A 23,102-nucleotide genomic window follows, 5' to 3' on the forward strand; every position below is an offset into this window, starting at 1 on the left:
TGGACGTTAGAATAGTTAGAAAGTGTTTAGGAAGGAATTCTCTTGCATTCTTGTTCATTGGCAAGCTAGACATTCTATTGCACTTGTTGTGACATTATTAGGTACTTTAATGTTTCCACGAGAACATGGTCATATCAGCCCCTGCATATGTTCTGTGGCTCGTGTACTTTTTGAAGGTGTTAATGGCGAAGAGATTACTCTAGTTCCCATCATTTTGGAAGAAATTTTTCGAGCTCTTGGGAAATGTAAGCGAGGGGAAACAAACTTCTTTGAAGGTTGGAATCTTCTTTTACAAGTGTGGGAAATAGAACATTTTTACCAGCGTAAAAATATGGAGGACATATGTTTTAGTAACATAAATAATACTGATAGTTTTTTCGAAAGGACAAAAATGTTTGTATCATTGGTTGGTACTGATGACTGGTATGGGTATCTGGCCTCCCACACCAGTAACAAAATTTAGTGGAACTATCTATTACTCTTAAATTTCCTGACCTATATAAGATGCCAGAGGTTCTACTATATCAAGCTTATTAGGTTGAAAGGTCTCCAACCATATGCTCTGGTGCGCGTGCTTCAACAGTTTGGTAAAGCATAAGTAATCCCTCTTCGAGCAAACATGAGGGCATCTGAAATTTTCTTCGGACCAAACTTCGAAGTCCCTAGAGCTAGAGATATAGTTCATGAATGGAACAATATTCTCACGATTGACATATTAAATGGTCCCAAAAGAGAAATTCCAGAATATTGTGTGTGGCTTCGAGAAGATCGTAATAGCATGAGTCGAGAAGGCGAACAAGGTTTTGAGGATATTGAGACGGCGATCTGGATAAGGCATTTTCATCTCGGAAGCAAAGCAGTCACTCCTTAAATGTGGGCTCAAATAGAAACTATAATGCAATATTTTTATAATGCAGGAGTAGGGCCTAGCAACGTAAAAGTGTCATTGTCACTTCCTTGAGAGCGTGATTGATAACAACGTCTAGGCCGAGTCTTAGATTGTCTCTGTTTGTGTTGTATTTCTAGTTTGTCATCTCTTTGTTGTACCATTTTATTTGTATTTAATGGATATGTGGTCTCTATCATCCAAATAAGTTGTCACAAATTAATGGCTTGAAACAATCTATCATAATCACATTATATTTGATGTTTAGGCCTACCTCTGGCATAAAAAGGTCACAAATCTAGGACGCGATATAAATTGTGTGTGTGCTTCTTGATATAATTCGTATGTGTTGTGATGTGTCACTTTGTCTAAATAAGAATTAATCCATTATTATTATTAGAGCACTTTAAGCATATATTAAAATTCACATCAACCAAGTCCGTCCAAATTATTCTTGAAATGTCGTTCAAGTTTCTGAAAAATATACTTTACTCAAAAAATCCCTTAAATCTTATTTCATCCGTCACAGGAAGGTCAATTTGCTAGAATGTCTGGAAAAGACATAAACACACCAATCCCACCCAGTGCTTTTCTTAGTGAGGGATAAGCTAAAGAGTCAATGTTCAAAAAACTTATCGAGACTAAAGAGAGGATAGTTGCAGCCATAAAGAGACTTGCAATACTGGACCAAACTGAATGGATGCTACGAGAGAGAATTATTGAGGTCGATATGGAAATAGCCTTAGTGAAAAGAAAGATTGCAAAAATTGATCAAGAGATAATTAAGATCACTAAAGAAACTGCAAGGATTCCCGATATTGAACGGGCCATTAAGAAGCTAAATTTTGGGAATGCTTCTTCCGTGAGAGGAAAAGGGAAAACAAGATAAGTTTCAGATGATGCGAGCACTGGATTGTCACCCTATGGTTGAAAAGGAAAGAAAGGTGTTTGGGGTAGATTTAGGTTTATGTAACGCATTTCTTATGTTCGTCATTTTGTTTTTAAGTTTATTTATAATCAAGAATTACGGGAGACTTGAGCCCTTAGGGGGGGTACGTAGGAAGATCTTATCGAGCCTAGTCTCTCTATCAATTTTGGGAAGGGTATCTTGAAGTTATCTTATGTAATTTACGTTGGGACTGATTTCCTTGGTGGAAACATACCTGTCTTTTATATTTTTGTTCTCCCTTATTTGTGAAAGATTCTGAAACTTTCGTCTATAAAATGCATGAGTGGAAGAATTTAACAGTGTTCTATGCAAGTCGATCTTTCTAATTCAATCACAGAAAGATTTCTTTTTATTAAAATCCTCTCGTTCACCCAAAATATTTTCGTGGATTAATATGCTTGAAGCAAAACAAAGACTAACATATATGTCTTTTGAGTTATTTTTCTCTACAGTTAAAAACTAATCTGTGTTGAAATAAAATGGCCGACCATCCCTACTTTACAAGATCTAAAACAATCATACAATCATTTCCAGATTGTTCTTTGGATAAAGGTAAAAGCAAAATGATTGGTAATTCTAAAGAAACACGAATAGTTGATGTTACCATCAGAAATGTTGAACTCACTGATCAGAGCGACTTGATCTCTAAACTAATGCAACAAATTGCAGATATGCAGGAAGATCTTTAACAGACCAAGAATCTGGCCGATTTGGCCATTGCATCGAATGAACCACCCCTTGAAACTGGAAAACCTCCTCCTCCTTTTACATCATTAAGTTCTCCATTACCCAACTACTTCCCTACCCATACCACATGACCGCACTTTCACTCCTAATCCTCATACCATTGATTTAACCGTATCCAACAATCCTTATGGCGATACTTCCTACCAAACACCACCACCACCACTAAATATTCAAAACCAAGCACTTAATACTAATCACTCCCAAAAATTCACACCAACCTACCAAATCCCACCCCTAGTCTCCAATAATCCACGTGTTTTGCCTAGAAAGCCGACATACCCTTCCGTAAATATTCCAAACTAAACCAGCCTATATAATCCCTAAACCATGTCCTAGCTTTCCCGTTCAATCAGAGTTGTGTCACTATAAATAGATGGAAAGGAGTGGAGGCTTAGAGAAGAAGGAGGCTATCTCTGAAGCAGTTAAAAGTGTTTAAACTTTAAGGAAAATCACAAGACTTAAGTATGAATACCTTTGCATGCACCCTGACTTGGAGATACCCAAAGGTTACAAAATTCAAAAATTCGAAACCTTCAATGGAATTGGAAATCCCATGGCTCATTTGCGAGATTATTATGGCAAACTCATGGGTATCGGAAAAAATAATGCATTAATTATGAGTTTGTTTAGTTGAATCCTCGGTGGGAGGCATTAGAATGGTTCACATCTCAAGAACTCTGTCAGTGGTGTACATGGGGGGATCTTGCTTAAGATTTTTTAAAAGATTCTAGTTTAATATTGAAGTTGTCCCTGACCGATATTATTTGGAAAAAATCAAACAAAAGATTTTGGAGGATTATTGTGAATATGTGCCACTAGAGGAAAGAATTTGCAAAGGTACAACTTCTGATGACTGAAAATGAAATAACCGTTGCTTTTATTCGAGATCAAGAGATGGAATATTACGAAAGAATGTCGCCTATGATGGACAAAATTTTTCAGAGCTAGTAAGAATGGAAGAAGCCATAGAGCATGGCCTCAAATCTGGAAACGTTAAAAGTCTCATTGATTTGCAGGTCTCCAACAAGTCCTCACCATCCATGGATATAGGATTTTCTTGGAAAAAGAAAGAGGACGTGCCTGTTGTATCTTTTAGCCCGAGGCCAAGGCCATAAAGGTATTTCGGGTCTGGTTCTGCCATTGGAAAGTCACCCGATTTGCCACCACAAACAATTATCCACCACCTCCACAAGCTGTAATATCAATCTACTATGCACAACAAAACTACCAACCATCCCCGCCTGTATAAATAAATCAACCACCAACCTACCAAAATACACTACCAAATCACCAAGCTAATGTACCAGCCTTCCAAAGTCCTGGACAAAACAACTCAAATACCAATAATATACCCATCCCTAACCTCAAAAGAAATTTCCCAGAGTTTTCACTCCTTTGGCAGAAACATGTACCCAACTCTTTGAGCGTCTGAGAGCTACAGGATCAATCCAACCAGTAGACTCAAAGACAATTAATCCTAAAACAAAGTTATTCTTTGTGGATCAACAATGTGATTACCATTCTAGAGGGACAGGACATGATAGAGAATGTTGTATCAATATAGACATAGGATTCAAGACTTTATCGATAGCAGAGTCATTACTCTCCATGACCCGACCCCCATATGTGAACCTTAACCCATTGTTGTATCATGGGGGGACACCATCAACATGGGGGGACACCATCAACATGGCTGAAGATTTCGGTGAAGTATGCAGCCTTAGAAGTATTTAATTGTCAATCATTTGGAGAAAGCTCCAGCCTAAAATTTCTATTTGGGATCTATTAATGAGTTCTGAGTACCATCAAAAATTATTGTTGAAGGTACTTGATGAAGTGTATGTACCGACAGGAACAAGTATTGAAAATCTATCAACTATGGTTAGTCATGTCATTGGGAGTCACCAAATCTCTTTTCGAGAAAGTGAGTTACCAATTGAGGGAGTGATGCACAATCGTGCCTTGTATATCACCGTCAAATAAAAGGGAAAAGTTTGTAGCTCGAGTATTGATTGATGATGGTTCAGGACTCAATATTTGCCCGTTATCAAACCTTATTCAACTAAATTATGATGTCGAAAAATCCCGTCAAAGTCATATGAATGTAATGGCGTTTGATGGTTCGCAAAGAAAGCCATGGGGGAGGTAGACTTGTGCATCCAAATGGGGCCTATAGAATTTGTCACTGAGTTCCAAGTGAAGGGTATATTCACAAGCTATAATATGTTTCTAGGAAGACCATGGATCCATACGGTCTGAGCATTTCTATCCATATTGCATCAACTTTTGAAGTTCATCTGGGAGGATCATGAAATCATCATCCATGGGAAGGGAGTAATCGTAGTTACCTTGGCTTCTCCATTCCAATTATTGATGATTCCTCTCAAGGTACTAACTTTCATATGTTGGAGATAATGAACATTATTTTTGAAGATACAACACCACAAGTACCAATGTCGCATGTGAATAAAGTGTTTCCCACAACTCTACTAAGAAGCGGTTTAGAGTCTGGACGTGGGTTGGGTAAGAATTTGGATGGCTTATCTGACCCTCTTCCTATCCCAATTAAAAATTTCCGCTTTGGTGTTGGTTATACCCCAATAGAGGAGGAATTATTTGAAGCAGAAGCAAGGAAGAAGCGTTGTCGTGATATACTGAAGCTTATTAGAGAATCGTACTAGTCATTTGTTGTTCAAGCTTTAGATCCCGAGATTGATCGTCTAGTGGAAGGGATGGGAAGGTTGTTTGATCAAGAGGATGGTATTGTGATCTTGGAAGAATGCACCACAAAACCTAGCATCCGAGATGTCGGACCTGAAGAGATGCTACATAATTGGATGGCCACTCCACTTATGATCCACCGAATGGCTTGGTTGACTAATACAAGATTTGAAGTTCTGTTTTTGAGAATCGGTGTGTTTTCGGATGAGGCCCAAAATCACCAATTATGTCAATTTATTTTTCATCGTAATGTTTAAAAAAGAAATGACTCATGAGTCATGGCCATAGTTTGTACGCCTTTTTAACATTTCAATGAAAGCCTCATTTATTTTAAATTGATTATTTTGTCTTCATAAATTACTCTCTAATATATATTTAAACTCTTTCTATCTTAAATGCTTGATTTATTGTTATTTTTAGTAAAAATGAATCTAAACTTGCCAATGTAATGACATGTCACGAACATGGTGAACCAAGTAAGGTCAATGAAGATGAATGTGAAGAATATGATGAGAAAATCATGATGCCTGAACACCTCACTGAGGACTTGAGTCTTCTTGAAAATGATAAAAAAAAACCCAACCTATATGAGATAGATATAGTGAACTTGGGAGATGACGAGTCGGTAAGAGAAACCTCAGTTAGTGTCCATTTGGAAACAAGTGAAAGAGAGGAATTGGTACAACTACTCAGACAGTACATTGATGTGTTTTCATGGTCTTATGATGATATGCTAGGGTTGAGCACCGATATTATTTCCCATGTTTTTATATCAATCCAGAATATTGCCTAGTAAAGCAGAAAACCAGAGAGTTCAAGCCAGGTATGAGTTTAAAGGATAAAAGAAGAAGTCATGAAGCAGATTGAATCAAAAGTTGTTGAAGTGACCAAATATTCCACTTGTCTAGCTAACATTGTTCCAGTAGCGAAGAAAGATGGAAAGATTCAGATATGCGTGGATTATTGGGATCTGAACAAATCAAGTCCAAAAGACAATTTCCCATTGCCAAACATCCATATACTAATCGATAATTGTGCCAAGCATGAGTTGCAATCTTTCGTGGATTGTTTTACGGGATACCACCAGATCTTAATTGGTGAAGAAGATGTAGATAAAAAACAACATCCATCACACCTTGGGGAGTCTATCATTATCGAGTGATGTTGTTCGGTCTCAAGAATGCTGGAGCCACTTACATGAGAGATATGACCATCATTTTCCATGATATAATCCATAATGAAATCGAGGTTTATGTGGACAACGTCATCATAAAATCCCGCGAGAGTTCCGATCATTTGACGTACGTGGAAAAGTTCTTTGACAGGTTATGAGGTATGATTAAAAGTTAAACCTAGCCAAATGTGCATTTGGGTACCTGCAGGGAAGTTACTCGGATTCTTAGTTAGCAGAAGAGGTATAGAACTTGATACTTCCAAGAACAAGAAAATTCAAGACTTGCCTCCTCCAAAGACCAAAAAGGAAGTAACGAGTTTTCTAGGGAGACTTAATTATATCAGTTTATTTATAGCTCAATCAACGGTAATATGTGAGCCCATATTCAAGTTGCTACGAAAGGATGCGCCAAACAAATGGACCAAAGAATGTCATAAGGATTTTGACACCATCAAGAGTTACCTTTCAAATCCACTAGTATTGGTGCCACAACGTGCATGCAGTCCTTTTGTATTGTAGTTGTCCGTCTCTGACAACGCATTTGGGTATGTGTTGGGAAAACATGATGAGAGGGAAGAAAAGATAGAGTTATATACTATTTGAGCAAGAAGTTCACATCCTATGAGGCTCGTTGCACCCTCTTAGAGAGAACTTGTTGTGTTTTGACTTGGGTGGCTCAGAAACTGCGAAATTATCTGTCGGCTTATACAACACATTTCATTTCGAGAATACACCTTCTCAAGTACATATTTCAAAAAGTAATGCCTACAGGAAAGCTAGAAAAGTGGTAAATGTTGTTGAGTAAGTTTGCCATTTTATACATGACTCCGAAATTAATTAAGGATCAAGCCTTGGCCGATCACCTTGCTGGAAACCCAGTAGATGAAGGATATGAACCTATTAGAACATATTTCCCTAATAAAGAGGTATTGTTTGTAGGGGAAGATATATCATAATCATATCCTGGGTGGAGAATGTATTTTGATGGAGCAGTGAACTCTAGAGGATCAGGATTTAAAGGAGTGTTGATATCTGAATAAGGGAAACATTATCCAGCAACAACTAAGCTTAGATTTTGATGCACTAATAACATGGGTGAGTACGAAACTTGTATTCTTGGCATCAAAATGGCTTTTGACATGAATGTTCAGGAATTACTGATAATAGGTGATTCAGATTTGTTGATTCATCAAGTTGAAGGAGAATGGGTCGTGAAGAATCCTAAAATCTTAACTTGTGTACAACTAGTACAGAGGTTATGCAAAAGATTTTGGAAGACCGAGTTCAAACACACCCCGAGAATTTAGAAAGAGTTTGTTGATGCCCTCGCAACCATACCATCACGATACAACACCCAGAAAAGAGTTACATTGACCCACTTGAGATAGGTTTAAAAGAATAACTAGAATATTGTTCATATGTGGAAGCGGAATTGTAATGACCTGTTTAGTCATTTTGAGCAGCAGATTTTATTTCTGGAAAAGCAGGCTGAGGCGACGGACCCCACGACGGACCGTCATGGGCACGACGGACCGTCGCAGGGTCTCGTTTCAAAACACTTAGAAAAACTGAAAATTGGGTATTGAAAATCGACTCTCTGAACTTCGTAACGAAATGGCAGGACGGACCGTCACAGGTGTGACGGACCGTCACAGAACCTAGGTGGAAATTTGGGTCTCTGAACTTTGCGACGACCTGCAGGACAGACCGTCGTAGGCACGACGGCCTGTCACAGGTTACGCAATCCCAGTCCGGGTCGGTTTTCTTCATACGTTTTAAGGGACGTCTTTGACTATTCTTGCCTTAATTATAAAGTTAGTGGGTTAATGTTAATAAGCCTAATTACTTGGGGGTTAAAAGAGGTAACCTTAAGTTAATTAGTGGGGCATTATTGCCATCTTTTATTCTTAATTATATGTTAATTAGGGTAAAAGAAAGAGGGTTTGAATAAGAAAAATAGAAAGAACAAGGAGAGACAGAAAAAGAAAGAGAACGAGTTGAGAGAGAGAGAAACGAAGAGGATAGCAAGGATTTTGAGAAGATAGCTTGTTGATCGCCATTCTTCGGTGGAGGTAGGTTATGGTTTCTCTTACGATATTCGTAGTAAACTCTTAATAGAGAATGATATGTATTGATAATATTGTAAAACCCTGCTATGTGCTTAATTGTATGCTTGCATGAATGTAATTATATAATTGTGATTATATAAGCTTGATGAAGTTATTGAATCCCAAATCTTGCAAAATCCTAATCTCTTTGTTAATAATGAGGCCTTGGTATAAAAGAAGGCGTGATGAACTAAAATAATGGGATTGATGATGCCTTGGTAAGAAAGAAGGCTTGATGAATTGATGGAAGGAGATTAGGGGATCGGGTGTCACGAACCGACACGTAGAATTAGGGGATCGGGTGTCACGAACCGACACGTAGTATTAGGGGATCGGGTGTCACGAATCGACACGTAGAATTAGGGGATCGGGTGTCACGAACCGACACGTAGTATTAGGGGATCGGGTGTCACGAACCGACACGTAGTATTAGGGGATCGGGTGTCACGAACCGACACGTAGTATTAGGGGATCGGGTGTCACGAACCGATATGTAGTATTAGGGGATCGGGTTTCACGAACCGACACGTAGATTTAGGGGATCGGGTGTCACGAACCGACACATAGATTTAGGGGATCGGGTGTCACGAACCGACACATAGATTTAGGGGATCGGAGTAACACGTACCGACACAAGAGGATTAATGAATATTGAGGGAGCGGAGTGTCACGTACCGACACAAGAGAAATAAAGATAATGAATCTTGAAAGATGTTAATATACTCAGTCTAATGAACATGATTCCCAAATTAGTATGGTATTGAGGCTTGAGTCCTCATGTGTGAACTTGACGGTAATTGTTAATGATATAGTATTTGTTGTTGCTACATGTTGAGTATCATAGTTGATTTTATGATATTACTTGGTATATATTGATTTCTATTTTGAGTTGGCCGATAATATCTACTCAGTACCCGTTTTTTGTACTGACCCCTACTTTTATGTTTTCTTCTTGTTTATTTGTGGAGTGCAGCAAACGTGCCATCGTCTTCAACTCAACAGTAATTCAAGTCAGTCTTACTACATCGGAAATTCAGGGTGAGCTAATGCTTCTAGCTTGGACTGGATCTTCTTCTTCAAGTCTTGATGCCTTGAACTTCCAGCATGGACTAGCTTCTTATGTATTTTTAGCTTTTAGAATACTCTTAGTTTAGTCATTTGATCGTAGATGTTCTTGTGATGATGACTTCCAGATTTTGGGGAATAATAGATGTTGAATTTTAGAAGTTAATGAATTGGTCTTTATTTAATGAGTTTAAGTCTTCCGCATTACTTTCTGTTGATATTATATTGAAATGTTAAGGTTAGATTGGTTGGTTCGCTCACATAGGAGGGTAAGTGTGGGTGCCAGTTGCAACCCGATTTGGGTCGTGACAAACTTGGTATCAGAGCCTTAGGTTCGTTGGTCTCATCACACAAGAACGAGTCTAGTTGAGTCTTAAGGAACGGTAGGGGGACGCCTTTACTTTTCCTTGATAGGCTATAAGACTTTAGGAAAATTCCATTCTTTCTTTCTTCTTTCGTGCTATTACTTGGGTCCAATTGGTATCTAGGTGATACAAATTGGTATCTGACCATCTTCACTCTATTTCGCAGATGGTTAGAACTAGAGCAACGACTACGCCAACATCAACACCAGCACCAGCGGGACAGGGTGCGTCTGAGCCAGCCACTGGGGCTGTAGCTCGAGGAAGAGCAGCGGCAAGAGGCCGTGGTAGAGGTCGTGGGAGGACGTTCTCTAGGGGAAGAGGACGAGCAGCTAGCCCATCTTATACTACGGCAGTGACTCCTCCACCGACTGAGGAAGTAATAAGAGAAGGGGAGGATGGGGAAAATGAACAAGTGGAGAATGAGGGATTGCCACCCCAACCTACCCCAGAGATGATCAATCAGGTTCTCGCCTATCTCAGTGGGTTGTCTGATCAAGGTCAGGCACCTCCAGTGTTTTCTGCACCAACACCTCCGATTTCAGAAGTACAACATGCAGCCACTATGGCTCCTCGTATAGATGCCTCATTGGACATAGGCATGTTTCCACGTCTGACTACTGGGCCCATAATGACAAGTGATCAGCATGAACTTTTCAGTAAGTTCTTGAAATTGAAACCTCAAGTCTTCAAGGGTGCTAAATCTAAGGATGCTTACGATTTTCTGGTTGACTGTCATGAGCTACTACACAAGATGGGTATAGTAGAACGGTTTGGTGTTGACTTCGTGAGTTATCAGTTTCAAGGGAATGCCAAAATATGGTGGCGGTCACATGTTGAGTGTCAACCAAACGAGGCACCACCTATGACTTGGGCCTTATTCTCTAGCTTGTTTATGGAGAAGTATATCCCTCAGACATTGAGGGATAGGAAAAGAGATGAGTTCTTGAGCCTAGAGCAAGGCAGGATGTCGGTCAATGCATATGAGGCTAAGTTTCGTGCACTATCCAGATATGCCACCCAACTTTGTTTCAGTCCACAAGAGCGGATTCGTCGTTTTGTGAAGGGGCTGAGGTCAGAGTTGCGGATTTCAGCCTTACAGGTAGCGGCTACGGCAAAATCCTTCCAAGAAGTGGTAGATTTCGTGGTAGAGGTGGAAAGAGTGAAGCCAGATGAATTCACCATGGCATCGATATCAAAGAGGTTTCGAAAGGGAGGTGAGTTTAATGGTTCTTACTCTAGAGGACAGGGCTCCGGAGGTTACTCAGTTCGACCCATTCAGTGTTCACTACAGACTGTAGTTGGGGGTTCACCTCAGACCGGTCAACACTTCACTGAGAGACCAATGCTTGACTCTAGAGAGTGTTATGGATGTGGGGAGACTGGACATATTAGGAGAAATTGTCCAAAACAGAGTTATAGACCCCCAATGGCTAGAGGTAGAGGTGGTCATGGTAGAGGCCGTTATTCTGGAGGACGTGGTGGTCGAGGTAATGGTGGTCACCAAAATGGTCGAGGTGATGGGCAAACTAGAGCCACTACATCACAAAATGGTAGGGGCAACGGACAAACAAACGAAAGGGCCCATTGTTACGCTTTCCCTAGGTGGTCTGAAGCGGAGGCATCTGATGCTGTCATCACAGGTAATCTTCTGGTTTGTGATTGCATGGCTTCTGTATTGTTTGATCCTGGATCCACATTTTGTTATGCATCTTCCTCATTTGCTAATGGTCTAAATTTACATTGTGAATTACTTGATATGCCTATTCGTGTTTCTACTCCGGTGGGTGAGTCTGTGGTAGTTGAAAAGGTATATAGGTCTTGTTTGGTGAACTTTGTGGGGAGCAACACTTATGTAGATTTGGTTATCTTAGAAATGGATGATTTTGATGTAATTCTGGGTATGACTTGGCTTTCTCCGCAATTTGCGATCTTGGATTGTAATGCTAAAACGGTGACGTTAGCCAAGCCTGGGACAAATCCGTTAGTGTGGGAGGGTGACTACACTTCCAATCCGGTGCGTATCATCTCCTTTCTTCGTGCTAAGAAAATGGTTAGTAAAGGGTGTTTAGCTTTCTTGGCACATCTCAAGGATGACACTACCCAAGTACCTTCGATTGAGTCGGTTTCGGTGGTCCGTGAGTTTCTGGATGTGTTCCCTGCAGATCTTCCTGGTATGCCACCAGATAGGGATATTGATTTCTGTATTGACCTTGAACCGGGTACTCGCCCCATTTCGATACCCCCTTATAGAATGGCTCCCGCGGGGTTAAGAGAAAAGCCCAACTTCAAGAGTTGTTAAACAAAGGCTTTATTAGACAAAGTGCATCTCCTTGGGGTGCTCCGGTTTTGTTTGTAAAGAAGAAGTATGGGAGTTTTCGAATGTGTATAGACTACAGAAAACTAAACAAAGTAACCATAAAGAACAAGTATCCTCTTCCCCGCATTGATGACTTGTTCGATTAGTTACAAGGTGCTTGTGTCTTCTCTAAGATTGACTTGAGATCCGGTTATCATGAATTGAAAATACGGGCAATGGATGTGCCAAAGACTGCTTTTCGAACGAGGTATGGGCATTACGAATTTGTAGTGATGTCTTTCGGTCTTACTAATGCCCCTGCTGCGTTCATGAGCTTGATGAACGGGATTTTTAAGCCATATTTGGACCTCTTCGTGATTGTATTTATTGATGATATATTGGTATACTCAAAGAGCAAGAAGGAACATGAAGAGCATTTGAGAATGGTATTGGAAATGTTGAGGGAGAAAAAGCTTTATGCCAAGTTCTCTAAGTGTGAGTTTTGGCTAGATGCAGTGTCCTTCTTGGGGCACGTGGTTTCTAAAGAAGGAGTGATGGTGGATCCTTCTAAGATTGAGACACTGAAGAATTGGGAAGACCTACTAATGTGTCAGAAATAAGGAGCTTTGTTGGGTTAGCTAGCTACTACCGCCGATTCGTCAAGGGATTCTCTTCTTTTGCTTTCCAACTGACGAACTTGACTAAGAAAAATGTTCCATTTGTATGGTCGGATGAGTGTGAGGAAAGCTTTCAGAAGCTCAAGACTTTGTTGACTACCGCACCCATTCTCACCTTGCCAGTGGAAGGTAAGAATTTCATTGTCTATTGTGATGCATCTTATTCGGGTTTTGGTGCAGTGCTAATGCAAGAGAAAAATGTGATTGCTTATGCTTTAAGACAATTAAAAGTGCCTGAACGTAACTATCCAACTCATGATTTGGAATTGGCTGCGGTAGTGTTTGCATTAAAGCAATGGAGACATTATTTATATGGGGTTAAGTGTGAGGTCTATACGGATCATCGTAGCCTACAGTATGTCTTTACTTAGAAAGATTTGAACTTGAGACAGAGAAGATGGATGGAACTATTGAAGGACTACGACATCACCATTTTGTATCATCCGGGGAAGGCGAATGTTGTAGCGGATGCTTTAAGTAGAAAGGCGGGAAGCATGGGAAGTCTAGCTCACTTGCAAGCCTCTAAACGCCCATTAGCTAGAGAGGTTCAGACTCTAGCTAATGACTTGATGAGATTAGAAGTAAACGAGAAGGGAGGATTGTTGGCTTCTGTGGAGGCAAGATCTTCCTTTCTTGACAAGATTAAGGGAAGATGGTCTGATGATGAGAAACTGCGCAGAATTCAAGATAAGGTATTGCGAGGAGAGGCTAAGGAAGCACAAATTGATGAGGAAGGTGTTTTGAGGATCAAGGGAAGGGTATGCGTACCCCGTGTCGATGATTTGATCAACACTATTCTGACAGAGGCTCATAGTTCAAGGTATTCTACACATCTGGGTGCAACCAAGATGTATCATGACTTAAAGCAACACTTTTGGTGGAGTAGAATGAAGCGTGATATTGTTGACTTTATTGCCAAGTGTCCAAACTGTCAACAAGTAAAGTATGAACACCAGAGGCCCGGAGGAACACTTCAGAGAATGCCCATTCCTGAATGGAAGTGGGAGAGAATTGCAATGGACTTTGTGGTTGGTCTTCCCAAGAGATTGGGAAAGTTTGATTCTATTTGGGTAATTGTTGATAGGCTAACTAAGTCTGCTCACTTCATTCCGGTCAAGGTGACTTACAATGCAGAGAAGTTAGCCAAACTTTACATCTCGGAAGTTGTGCGATTGCATGGGGTTCCACTATCCATCATATCAGATAGAGGTACGCAGTTTACTTCTAAGTTTTGGAAAACATTTCATGCGGAATTGGGTACTAGGTTGGACCTTAGTACTGTGTTCCATCCTCAGACCGATGGTCAGTCTGAGAGAACGATTCAAGTGTTGGAAGATATGCTTCGTGCATGTGTGATAGAGTTTGGTGGCCATTGGGATAGCTTCCTACCCTTAGCGGAGTTTTCATACAATAATAGCTATCACTCAAGCATTGATATGTCTCCGTTTGAAGCATTGTATGGTAGGAGATGTAGGTCTTCCATTGGTTGGTATGATGCATTTGAGGTTTGGCCTTGGGGTACTGACCTTTTGAAGGATTCGATAGAGAAAGTGAAGTCTATTCAAGAAAATCTTCTAGCAGCGCAAAGTAGACAAAAAGAATATGCAGATCAAAAGGTTAGAGACTTAGAGTTCATGGAGGGTGAACAAGTCTTGTTGAAGGTTTCGCCAATGAAAGGGGTGATGCGATTTGGTAAGCGAGGTTAACTTAGCCCAAGGTATATTAGTCCATTTGAAGTACTTAAGCGAGTAGGGGAGGTGGCTTATGAGTTAGCATTGCCTCCAGGGCTGTCCGGAGTGCATTCGGTATTCCATGTGTCGATGTTGAAAAGATACCATGGGGATGGAAACTACATTATCCGTTGGGATTCAGTTTTGCTTGATGAGAATTTGTCTTATGAGAAGGAACCTATTGCCATTCTAGATAGGGAAATTCGCAAGTTGAGATCAAGGGAGATTGCATCCATTAAAGTTTAATGGAAGAATCGACCCGTTGAAGAAGCCACTTGGGAGAAGGAGGCAGATATGCGAGAAAGATACCCACATCTGTTTACAGATTCAGGTACTCCTTTTCGCCCTTGTTTTCCTTCTTGTGATCGTTCGGGGACGAACGATGGGTAAATTGGTATCTATTGTAACGACATGTTTAGTCGTTTTGAGCAGCAGATTTTATTTATGGAAAAACAGGCTGAGGCGACAGACCCCACGACGGACCGTCATGGGCACGACGGACCGTCGTAGTGTCTCGTTTCAAAACACTTAGAAAAACTGAAAATTGGGTACTGAAAATCAACTCTCTGAACTTCATAACGAAATGGCAGGACGGACCATCACAGGTGTGACGGATCGTCACAGACCCTTGGTGGAAATTTGGGTCTCTGAACTTTGAGACGACTTGCAGGACGGACCGTCGCAGGCACGACGGCCCGTCACAGGTTGCGCAATCCCAGTCCGGGTCGGTTTTCTTTATTCGTTTTAAGGGACGTCTTTGACTATTCTTGCCTTAATTATAAAGTTAGTGGGTTAATGTTAATAAGCCTAATTACTTGGGGGTTAAAAGAGGTAACCTTAAGTTAATTAGTGGGGCATTATTGCCATCTTTTATTCTTAATTATATGTTAATTAGGGTAAAAGAAAGAGGGTTTGAATAAGAAAAATAGAAAGAACAAGGAGAGACAGAAAAAGAAAGAGAACGAGTAGAGAGAGAGAAACAAAGAGGATAGCAAGGATTTTGAGGAGATAGCTTGTTGATTGCAATTCTTCGGTGGAGGTAGGTTATGGTTTCTCTTACGATATTCGTAGTAAACTCTTAATAGAGAATGATATGTATTGATAATATTGTAATGCCCTGCTATGTGCTTAATTGTATGCTTGCATGAATGTAATTATATAATTGTGATTATATAAGCATGATGAAGTTATTGAGTCCCAAATCTTGCAAAATCCTAATCGCTTTGTTAATAATGAGGCCTTGGTATAAAAGAAGGCTTGATGAACTAAAATAATGGGATTGATGATGCCTTGGTAAGAAAGAAGGCTTGAAGAATTGATGGAAGGAGATTAGGGGATCGGGTGTCACGAACCGACACGTAGAATTAGGGGATCGGGTGTCACGAACCGACGCGTAGTATTAGGGGATCGGGTGTCACGAACCGACACGTAGAATTAGGGGATCGGGTGTCACAAACCAACACGTAGTATTAGGGGATCGGGTGTCACGAACCGACACGTAGTATTAGGGGATCGGGTGTCACGAACCGACACGTAGTATTAGGGGATCGGGTGTCATGAACTGACACGTAGATTTAGGGGATCGGGTGTCACGAACCGACACATAGATTTAGGGGATCGGGTGTCACGAACCGACACATAGATTTAGGGGATCGGAGTATCACGTACCGACACAAGAGGATTAATGAATATTGAGGGACCGGAGTGTCACGTACCGACACAAGAGAAATAAAGATAATGAATCTTGAAAGATGTTAATATACTCAATCTAATGAACATGATTCCCAAATGAGTATGGTATTGAGGCTTGAGTCCTCATGTGTGAACTTGACGGTAATTGTTAATGATATAGTATTTGTTGTTGCTACATGTTGAGTATCATAGTTGATTTTATGATATTACTTGGTATATATTGATTTCTATTTTGAGTTGGCCGATAATATCTACTCAGTACCCGTGTTTTGTACTGACCCCTACTTTTATGTTTTCTTCTTGTTTATTTGTGGAGTGCAGCAAACGTGCCATCGTCTTCAACTCAACAGTAATTCAAGTCAGTCTTACTATATCGGAAATTCAGGGTGAGCTAATGCTTCTAGCTTGGACTGGATCTTCTTCTTCAAGTCTTGATGCCTTGAACTTCCGGCATGGACTAGCTTCTTATGTATTTTTAGCTTTTATAATACTCTTTGTTTAGTCATTTGATCGTAGATGTTCTTGTGATGATGACTTCCAGATTTTGGGGAATAATAGATGTTGAATTTTAGAAGTTAATGAATTGGTCTTTATTTAATGAGTTTAAGTCTTCCGCATTACTTTCTGTTGATATTATATTGAAATGTTAAGGTTAGATTGGTTGGTTCGCTCACATAGGAGGGTAAGTGTGGGTGCCAGTCGCAACCCGGTTTGGGTCGTGACAGGAATAGGATGGAAATCCATGGTAATTGATGTGAAAAGTTATTAAGAAACAGGTGAATACCCCAAAAAAGCAACAAACAACCAAAAGAAAACAATTCAAAGAATGGCAAAAAAACTTCTATTTGAATGGGATGGTTCTTTATAGGAGGACTCCCAATCTGGGATTACTGAGATGTGAGGATGCCGTAGAATCCACAATATTGCTTAAATAATTGCATGTCTGAGTGTGTATGACGCACATGAATGGGTTTACATTAGCAAAAAAAAAATCTTAAGGGCGGAATGCTTCGGATGACCATGGAAAATGATTGTGGCTGATTTGTCCAAAGATGTCATAAATACCAGGTACATGGAGATCTAACCAAAGTACCTCTCCACGAGATAAATGCGATGAGTTCTCCTTATCCATTTATATCCTGGGGCATGGACGTTATTGGACCAATTGAGCCTGCTGCCTCCAATTGTCTTAGGTTCATTTTGGTAGCCATTGACTACTTCACAAATTGGGTCAAAGTTGCATTCTATAAAGCTCTAACAATGAAACTTGTAGCCAATTTTGTTCGCAACAATTTGATATGTCATTTTGGAGTTCCTAAGTCTATCATCACAGACAATGTTGTAAATCTGAACAGTCACTTGATGAAACAGATATGTGAACAATTCAAAATTACCTATTGTAATTCAACTGCGTATCATCCCCAGATGAATGGATTTGTGGTAGATGCTAATAAGAACATCAAGACGATATTGAGAAAGATGATTAAAAACTACAAATGTTGGCATGAATATTTTCCTTATGCTTTACTAGGTTATCGCACCACAATTCGAACCTCAACTGGACCAACTCAGTATCTATTAGTATACGAAACAGAAGCAGTGATACCAGTTGAAGTTCAGATACCATCTTTAAGGATTATTCAGGAAGCTGGACCGAACGATGCAGAATGGGTTGGTAATCGATATGAGCAGTTAACATTAATTGATAAGAAAAGAATGATTTGTCATGGCCAATTGTACCAACAGAGAATGAGTCGTGCTTTCATAAAGAAAGTAAGAATTCGAATATTTGAGGTAGGCCAATTGGTGTTAAAGTGCATTTTCCCTCATCAAGAGGAATATAAAGGAAAATTATCACCTAACTGGCAAGGACTGTATGTTGTCCACAAAGTATTGTCAAGAGTAGCTTTGGTTCTTGAAAAGATGGATGGTCGGGTATGTTTCGCAAAGATATCAATTCATATGCCATAAAAATATACTACGTATGAAGGAAGACACTTCTTTCCTTTATTTCTTTGTCATTGTAGTTTGCTTGTAATCATTTCAATCCTATGTTTTGAAGCATTCCATGTGTACTTGAACTGCGTTCGACCTGAATTCTCAAGAATGAGATACGTAGGCATCCTATATCGGCCTCATCGTTTCCTTATCAAAATTTCATATTTCAGCCAATCCTCGAGAGGAAAACTACGTTTGACCTGATTCCGTTATCAACGGAATACGTAGACGCCACAACAGTTTGGTCATATTTCCAGTAAGATTTCCATTTCCCTTCGTTATGGAAACTGAGATAGATTTTTATGCAAGGGTCTAAGAACATGTCAAAATTTCCGGCTAGGACATAATTTTGAGAAAATCTCAAAAATTCGCAAGATATCATTACTCTTGTAATTACAATCAGATTTGTTCTAAGACATCTAACTGGGACAAAATTTTGAGGACCAAGGGTACTCAAAACATCAAAGTCAACTTCAAAGGCCTCAATGTTACATACTCTTAAGGAGTTATAAAGTTTCCAACAAACTACCTATCTTGACAAAATTTGAGATAATGGGTTTGTTTTTGTCGTGCATGTCGTGACAATTAATTGGCAGAGATTTTCTTTAAAACTATTTTCTTAAAAAAAACTTCATACATAACAAGTGTTTTAATTTATATATAATCTTGTCTTTTCTCTATTGGGACTCATAGGGTCAACAAAACTTCCAAAAATAGCGAGACAAGAAGCAAGGCGACTGGAAAAAATCAACAAAGATCAGTGTTCCAAAACTAACATTTTTTGTGGGTACATGACAAAATAATATCATCAAAGATAATATATTTATCAATCAACTATTCGGGAGAACCTATCAACAAATATCTGATAGTGAATGAAACATCTCTACTTGACAAAAGATACGACATTCATTGTAAATTCATCATCTACAACCGCCAAGAGGGTCATCGCATATTTAAATTGCCGAGGGTAATTCATATTCAAAATGCCAAGAGATCCATTGCATATTTAAATTGTTGAGAGGGCCGTTCATATTCAAACCGCCGAGAAGGTCATTCATATTCAAATTGTCGTGAGGGCCATTTTATATTCAAATTGCCGAGAAGGCCATTCATATGAAACTGCCAAGAGGGACATTCATACTCAAATTGCCGAGAGTGCCATTCATGTTCAAATTACTGAGAGGGCCAGTTATATTCAAGCTTGCCAAAAGGTCCATTCATATTCAAGCCGCTATAAGGGCATTCATATTCAAACTACCGAGAGGGCCATTCATATTTAAATTTCCAAAAGGGCCATTGCACATGAAAATGCCAAGAGGGAAATTTATATTCAAAATCACCGTAAAGGTTATTGGATATTTAAATTGCTGAGAGGGTCATTCATATTCAAACCGCCGAGAAGGCCATTCATATTCAAACTACCGAGAGGATCATTCATATATGAATTTCCAAAAGGTTCATTGCATATGAAAATGCCAAGAGGGGCATTTATATTCAAAAATTGCCGAAAAGTCCATTGCATATTTAAATTGCCGAGAGGGCCATACATATTCAAACCGGCGAAAGGGCCATTCATACTCCTACCACCAAGAAGGCCATTCATATTCAATCTTCCGAGAGGGTCGTTCATATCCAAACTGCCGAGAGGTACATTCATATTCAAATGCCGAGAGGGCCATTGCATGTTTAATTTGCTGAGAGAGACGTTCATATTCAAATCACCGAGAAGGTCATCACATTCAAAATGCCAAGAGGGCCATTTATCTTCAAATTGCCAAAAGGTCCGTTCGTATTCAAATTGCCGAGATGACCATCATATTCAAAGCGTCAAGAGAACCACCAACATATTACATTAGTCTATTTTTCTACCTCGATATTAAAATAACAGTACAGTGAAGAGTCATGTTACAAATATGAGATGCATGCTGTAAAGACCCGTTTAGTCGTTTTGAGCAACAGACTTCAATTCTGGAAAAACTAGCAGAAGCGACGGACCCCACGACGGAACGTCATGGGCACGACGGACCGTCAAGGGGGTCTCGTCCCAAAATACTTAGAAAATCTGAAATTGGGTACTGAAAATCAACTCTCTGAACATTGTGACGGAATGGCAGGACGGACCGTCACAGGTGTGACGGACTGTCACAAACCCTTGGTGGAAATTTGGGTCTCTGAACTCTGCGACGACCTGTAGGACGGACCGTCGCAGGCACGACGGCCCGTCACAGGTTGCGCAAATCCCAGGCAGAGTCGGATTTCTGGTGAAGTTTTAAGGGACGTTTTTGGACTATTCTTTCCTTAATTATAGACTTCGTGGGTTTATATTAATAACTCAAATTCTTGAGGGTTAAAAGGGGTAACCCTAAGTTAACTAGCGGGGTATTATTGCCACCTTTTATTCTTAATTATATACTAATTAGGGTAAAAGAAAGAGGGTTGAATAAGAAAAAGAAGAAAAGAACAGAAAGAGAGGGAGAAACGAACGGGAAAGAGGAGAAACGAGAAGAAGAACAAAGCTTTGGGAACTTGCTTGCTTGATTTCTAATCTTCGGTGGAGGTAGGTTATGGTTTTCATGCTTTCATAGTAAACTCTTAATAGAGAATGATATGTATTGGTAGTATTGTAAACCCTACTATATGCTTAATTGTATGTTTGCATGAATATGATTATGTGATTGTGATAAGATAAGCATGATCAAAAATATTGAATCCCAAATCTTGAAAAGAAACTTTGATATACATTATTAATGATGATGCCTTGGTATAGAAGAAGGCTTGAAGAATTAAAGTAATGGGATTGAGGATGCCTTGGTATAGAGAAGGCTTGATGATTTACAGAATGATATTAGTGGATCGGAGTGTCACGTTCCGACACATAGATTTAGTGGATCGGAGTGTCACGTTCCGACACATAGATTTAGCGGATCGGAGTGTCACGTTCCGACACATGTAGGGGATCAGAGTGTCACGTTCCGACACATGTAGAAGATCGGAGTGTCACGTTCCGACACATGTAGGGGATCGGAGTGTCACGTTCCGACACATGTAGGGGATCGGAGTGTCACGTTCCAACACATTCAATTAGGGGATCGGAGTGTCACGAACCGACACAAGAGGAGGAAAGATAATGAATCTTGAAAGATGTTAATATACTCAATCTAACGAACATGATTCCCAAATGAGTATGGTATTGGGGCTTGAGTCCTCATGTGTGAATTTGATGGTACTTATTGATGATTATAGTACTTGTTGTTGTTACATGTTGAGTTTTATAGTTGATTTATGATAATACTTGATATATACTGTTCCCTATTTTGAGTTGGCCGATGATATCTACTCAGTACCCGTGTTTGTACTGACCCCTACTTTTATTGTTTTCTTCTTGTTTAATTGTGGAATGCAGCAAACGTGCCGTCATCTTCGACTCAACAGTAATTCAAGCCAGTCTTCGTCACACCGGATCTTCAGGGTGAGCTAACACTTCTAGCTTGGACTGGATCTCCTCCGTCACGTCTTGATGCCTTGAACCTCCGGCACGGACTAGCTTATTATGTATTTTTAGCTTTTAGAATACTCTTAGTTTAGTCATTTGATTGTAGATGTTCTTGTGGTGATGACTTCAAGATTCTGGGGATAATGATAAGTTTTTGAGTTATAGAAGTTTATTATTGATTTTTATTAATGAGTTTAAGTCTTCCGCATTACTTTTTGTTGTTATTACATTGAAATGTTAAGGTTAGATTGGTTGGTTCGCTCACATAGGAGGGTAAGTGTGGGTGCCAGTCGCGGCCCGGATTTGGGTCGTGACAAACTTGGTATCAGAGCATTAGGTTCGTTGGTCTCATCACACAAGAACAGGTCTAGTAGAGTCTTAAGGAACGGTAGGGGGACGCCTTTACTTTTCCTTGAGAGGCTATAAGACTTTAGGAAAAAAATTTCACTCTTTCATTCTTTCTTTCGTGCTACTACTTGAGTCCAATTGGTATCTAGGCGATACGAATTGGTATCTGACCATCTTCACTCTCTTTCGCAGATGGTTAGAACTAGAGCAACGACTACGCCAACACCAACACCGGCCAGACAAGAAACAACTGAGCCAGCCACTGGGGCTGTGGCTCGAGGACGAACAGCGGCAAGGGGCCATGGTAGAGGTCGTGGGAGGACGTCCTCTAGAGGAAGAGGACGAGTACCTAGCCCATCTGATACTAGGGCAGTGACTCCTCCACCGACTGAGGAAGTAATGAGAGAAAGGGAGGATGGGGAAACTGAACAAGTGCAAAATGAGGAATTGCCACCCCAACCTACCCCAGAGATGATCAATCAGGTTCTCGCCTATCTCAGTGGGTTATCTGATCAGGGCCAGACACCCCCTAGTGTTCTCTGCACCAGCACCTCAGGCTCCGGAGGTACAACATGCGGCTACTATGGCTCCCCGCATGGATGTTCCATTGGAAATAGGCACGTTTCCACGTCTTACTACTGGGCCTATAATGACAAGTGATCAGCATGAACTTTTCAGTAAGTTCTTGAAATTGAAACCTCCGATCTTCAAGGGTGCTGAATTGGAGGATGCTTATGATTTTCTGGTTGACTGTCACGAGCTACTACACAAGATGGGTATAGTCGAACGGTTTGGTGTTGAGTTCGTGAGTTATCAGTTTCAAGGGAACGCCAAAATGTGGTGGCGGTCACAT

At 40.1% G+C, this 23,102-nt stretch overlaps 1 protein-coding gene across 1 annotated transcript; it reads left to right on the forward strand.

Annotated features, from left to right (window-relative positions):
• The first annotated feature begins 17,523 nt into the window (after positions 1–17,523).
• LOC104647111 (uncharacterized) lies at positions 17,524–18,699 on the forward strand. The gene is made up of 2 exons (XM_010321690.1): positions 17,524–18,345; positions 18,637–18,699. The coding sequence occupies exons 1-2, from the start codon at positions 17,524–17,526 to the stop codon at positions 18,697–18,699; spliced, it is 885 nt and encodes a 294-aa protein (XP_010319992.1).
• The last annotated feature ends 4,403 nt before the right edge of the window (positions 18,700–23,102 follow it).

The sequence above is a fragment of the Solanum lycopersicum genome, chromosome 4 (genome assembly GCF_036512215.1).
Source record: "Solanum lycopersicum chromosome 4, SLM_r2.1".
Lineage (NCBI taxonomy): Eukaryota > Viridiplantae > Streptophyta > Magnoliopsida > Solanales > Solanaceae > Solanum > Solanum lycopersicum.

What these genes read in the sequence shown, in the direction of transcription:
- LOC104647111 (XM_010321690.1), top strand. Translation starts at nt 17,524, where the DNA reads ATGAGTTCTCCTTATCCATTTATATCCTGGGGCATGGACGTTATTGGA. An exon ending in TTGAAAAGATGGATGGTCGG is followed by an intron (nt 18,346 to 18,636) that starts GTATGTTTCGCA and finishes CGGAATACGTAG; the next exon opens with ACGCCACAACAGTTTGGTCA.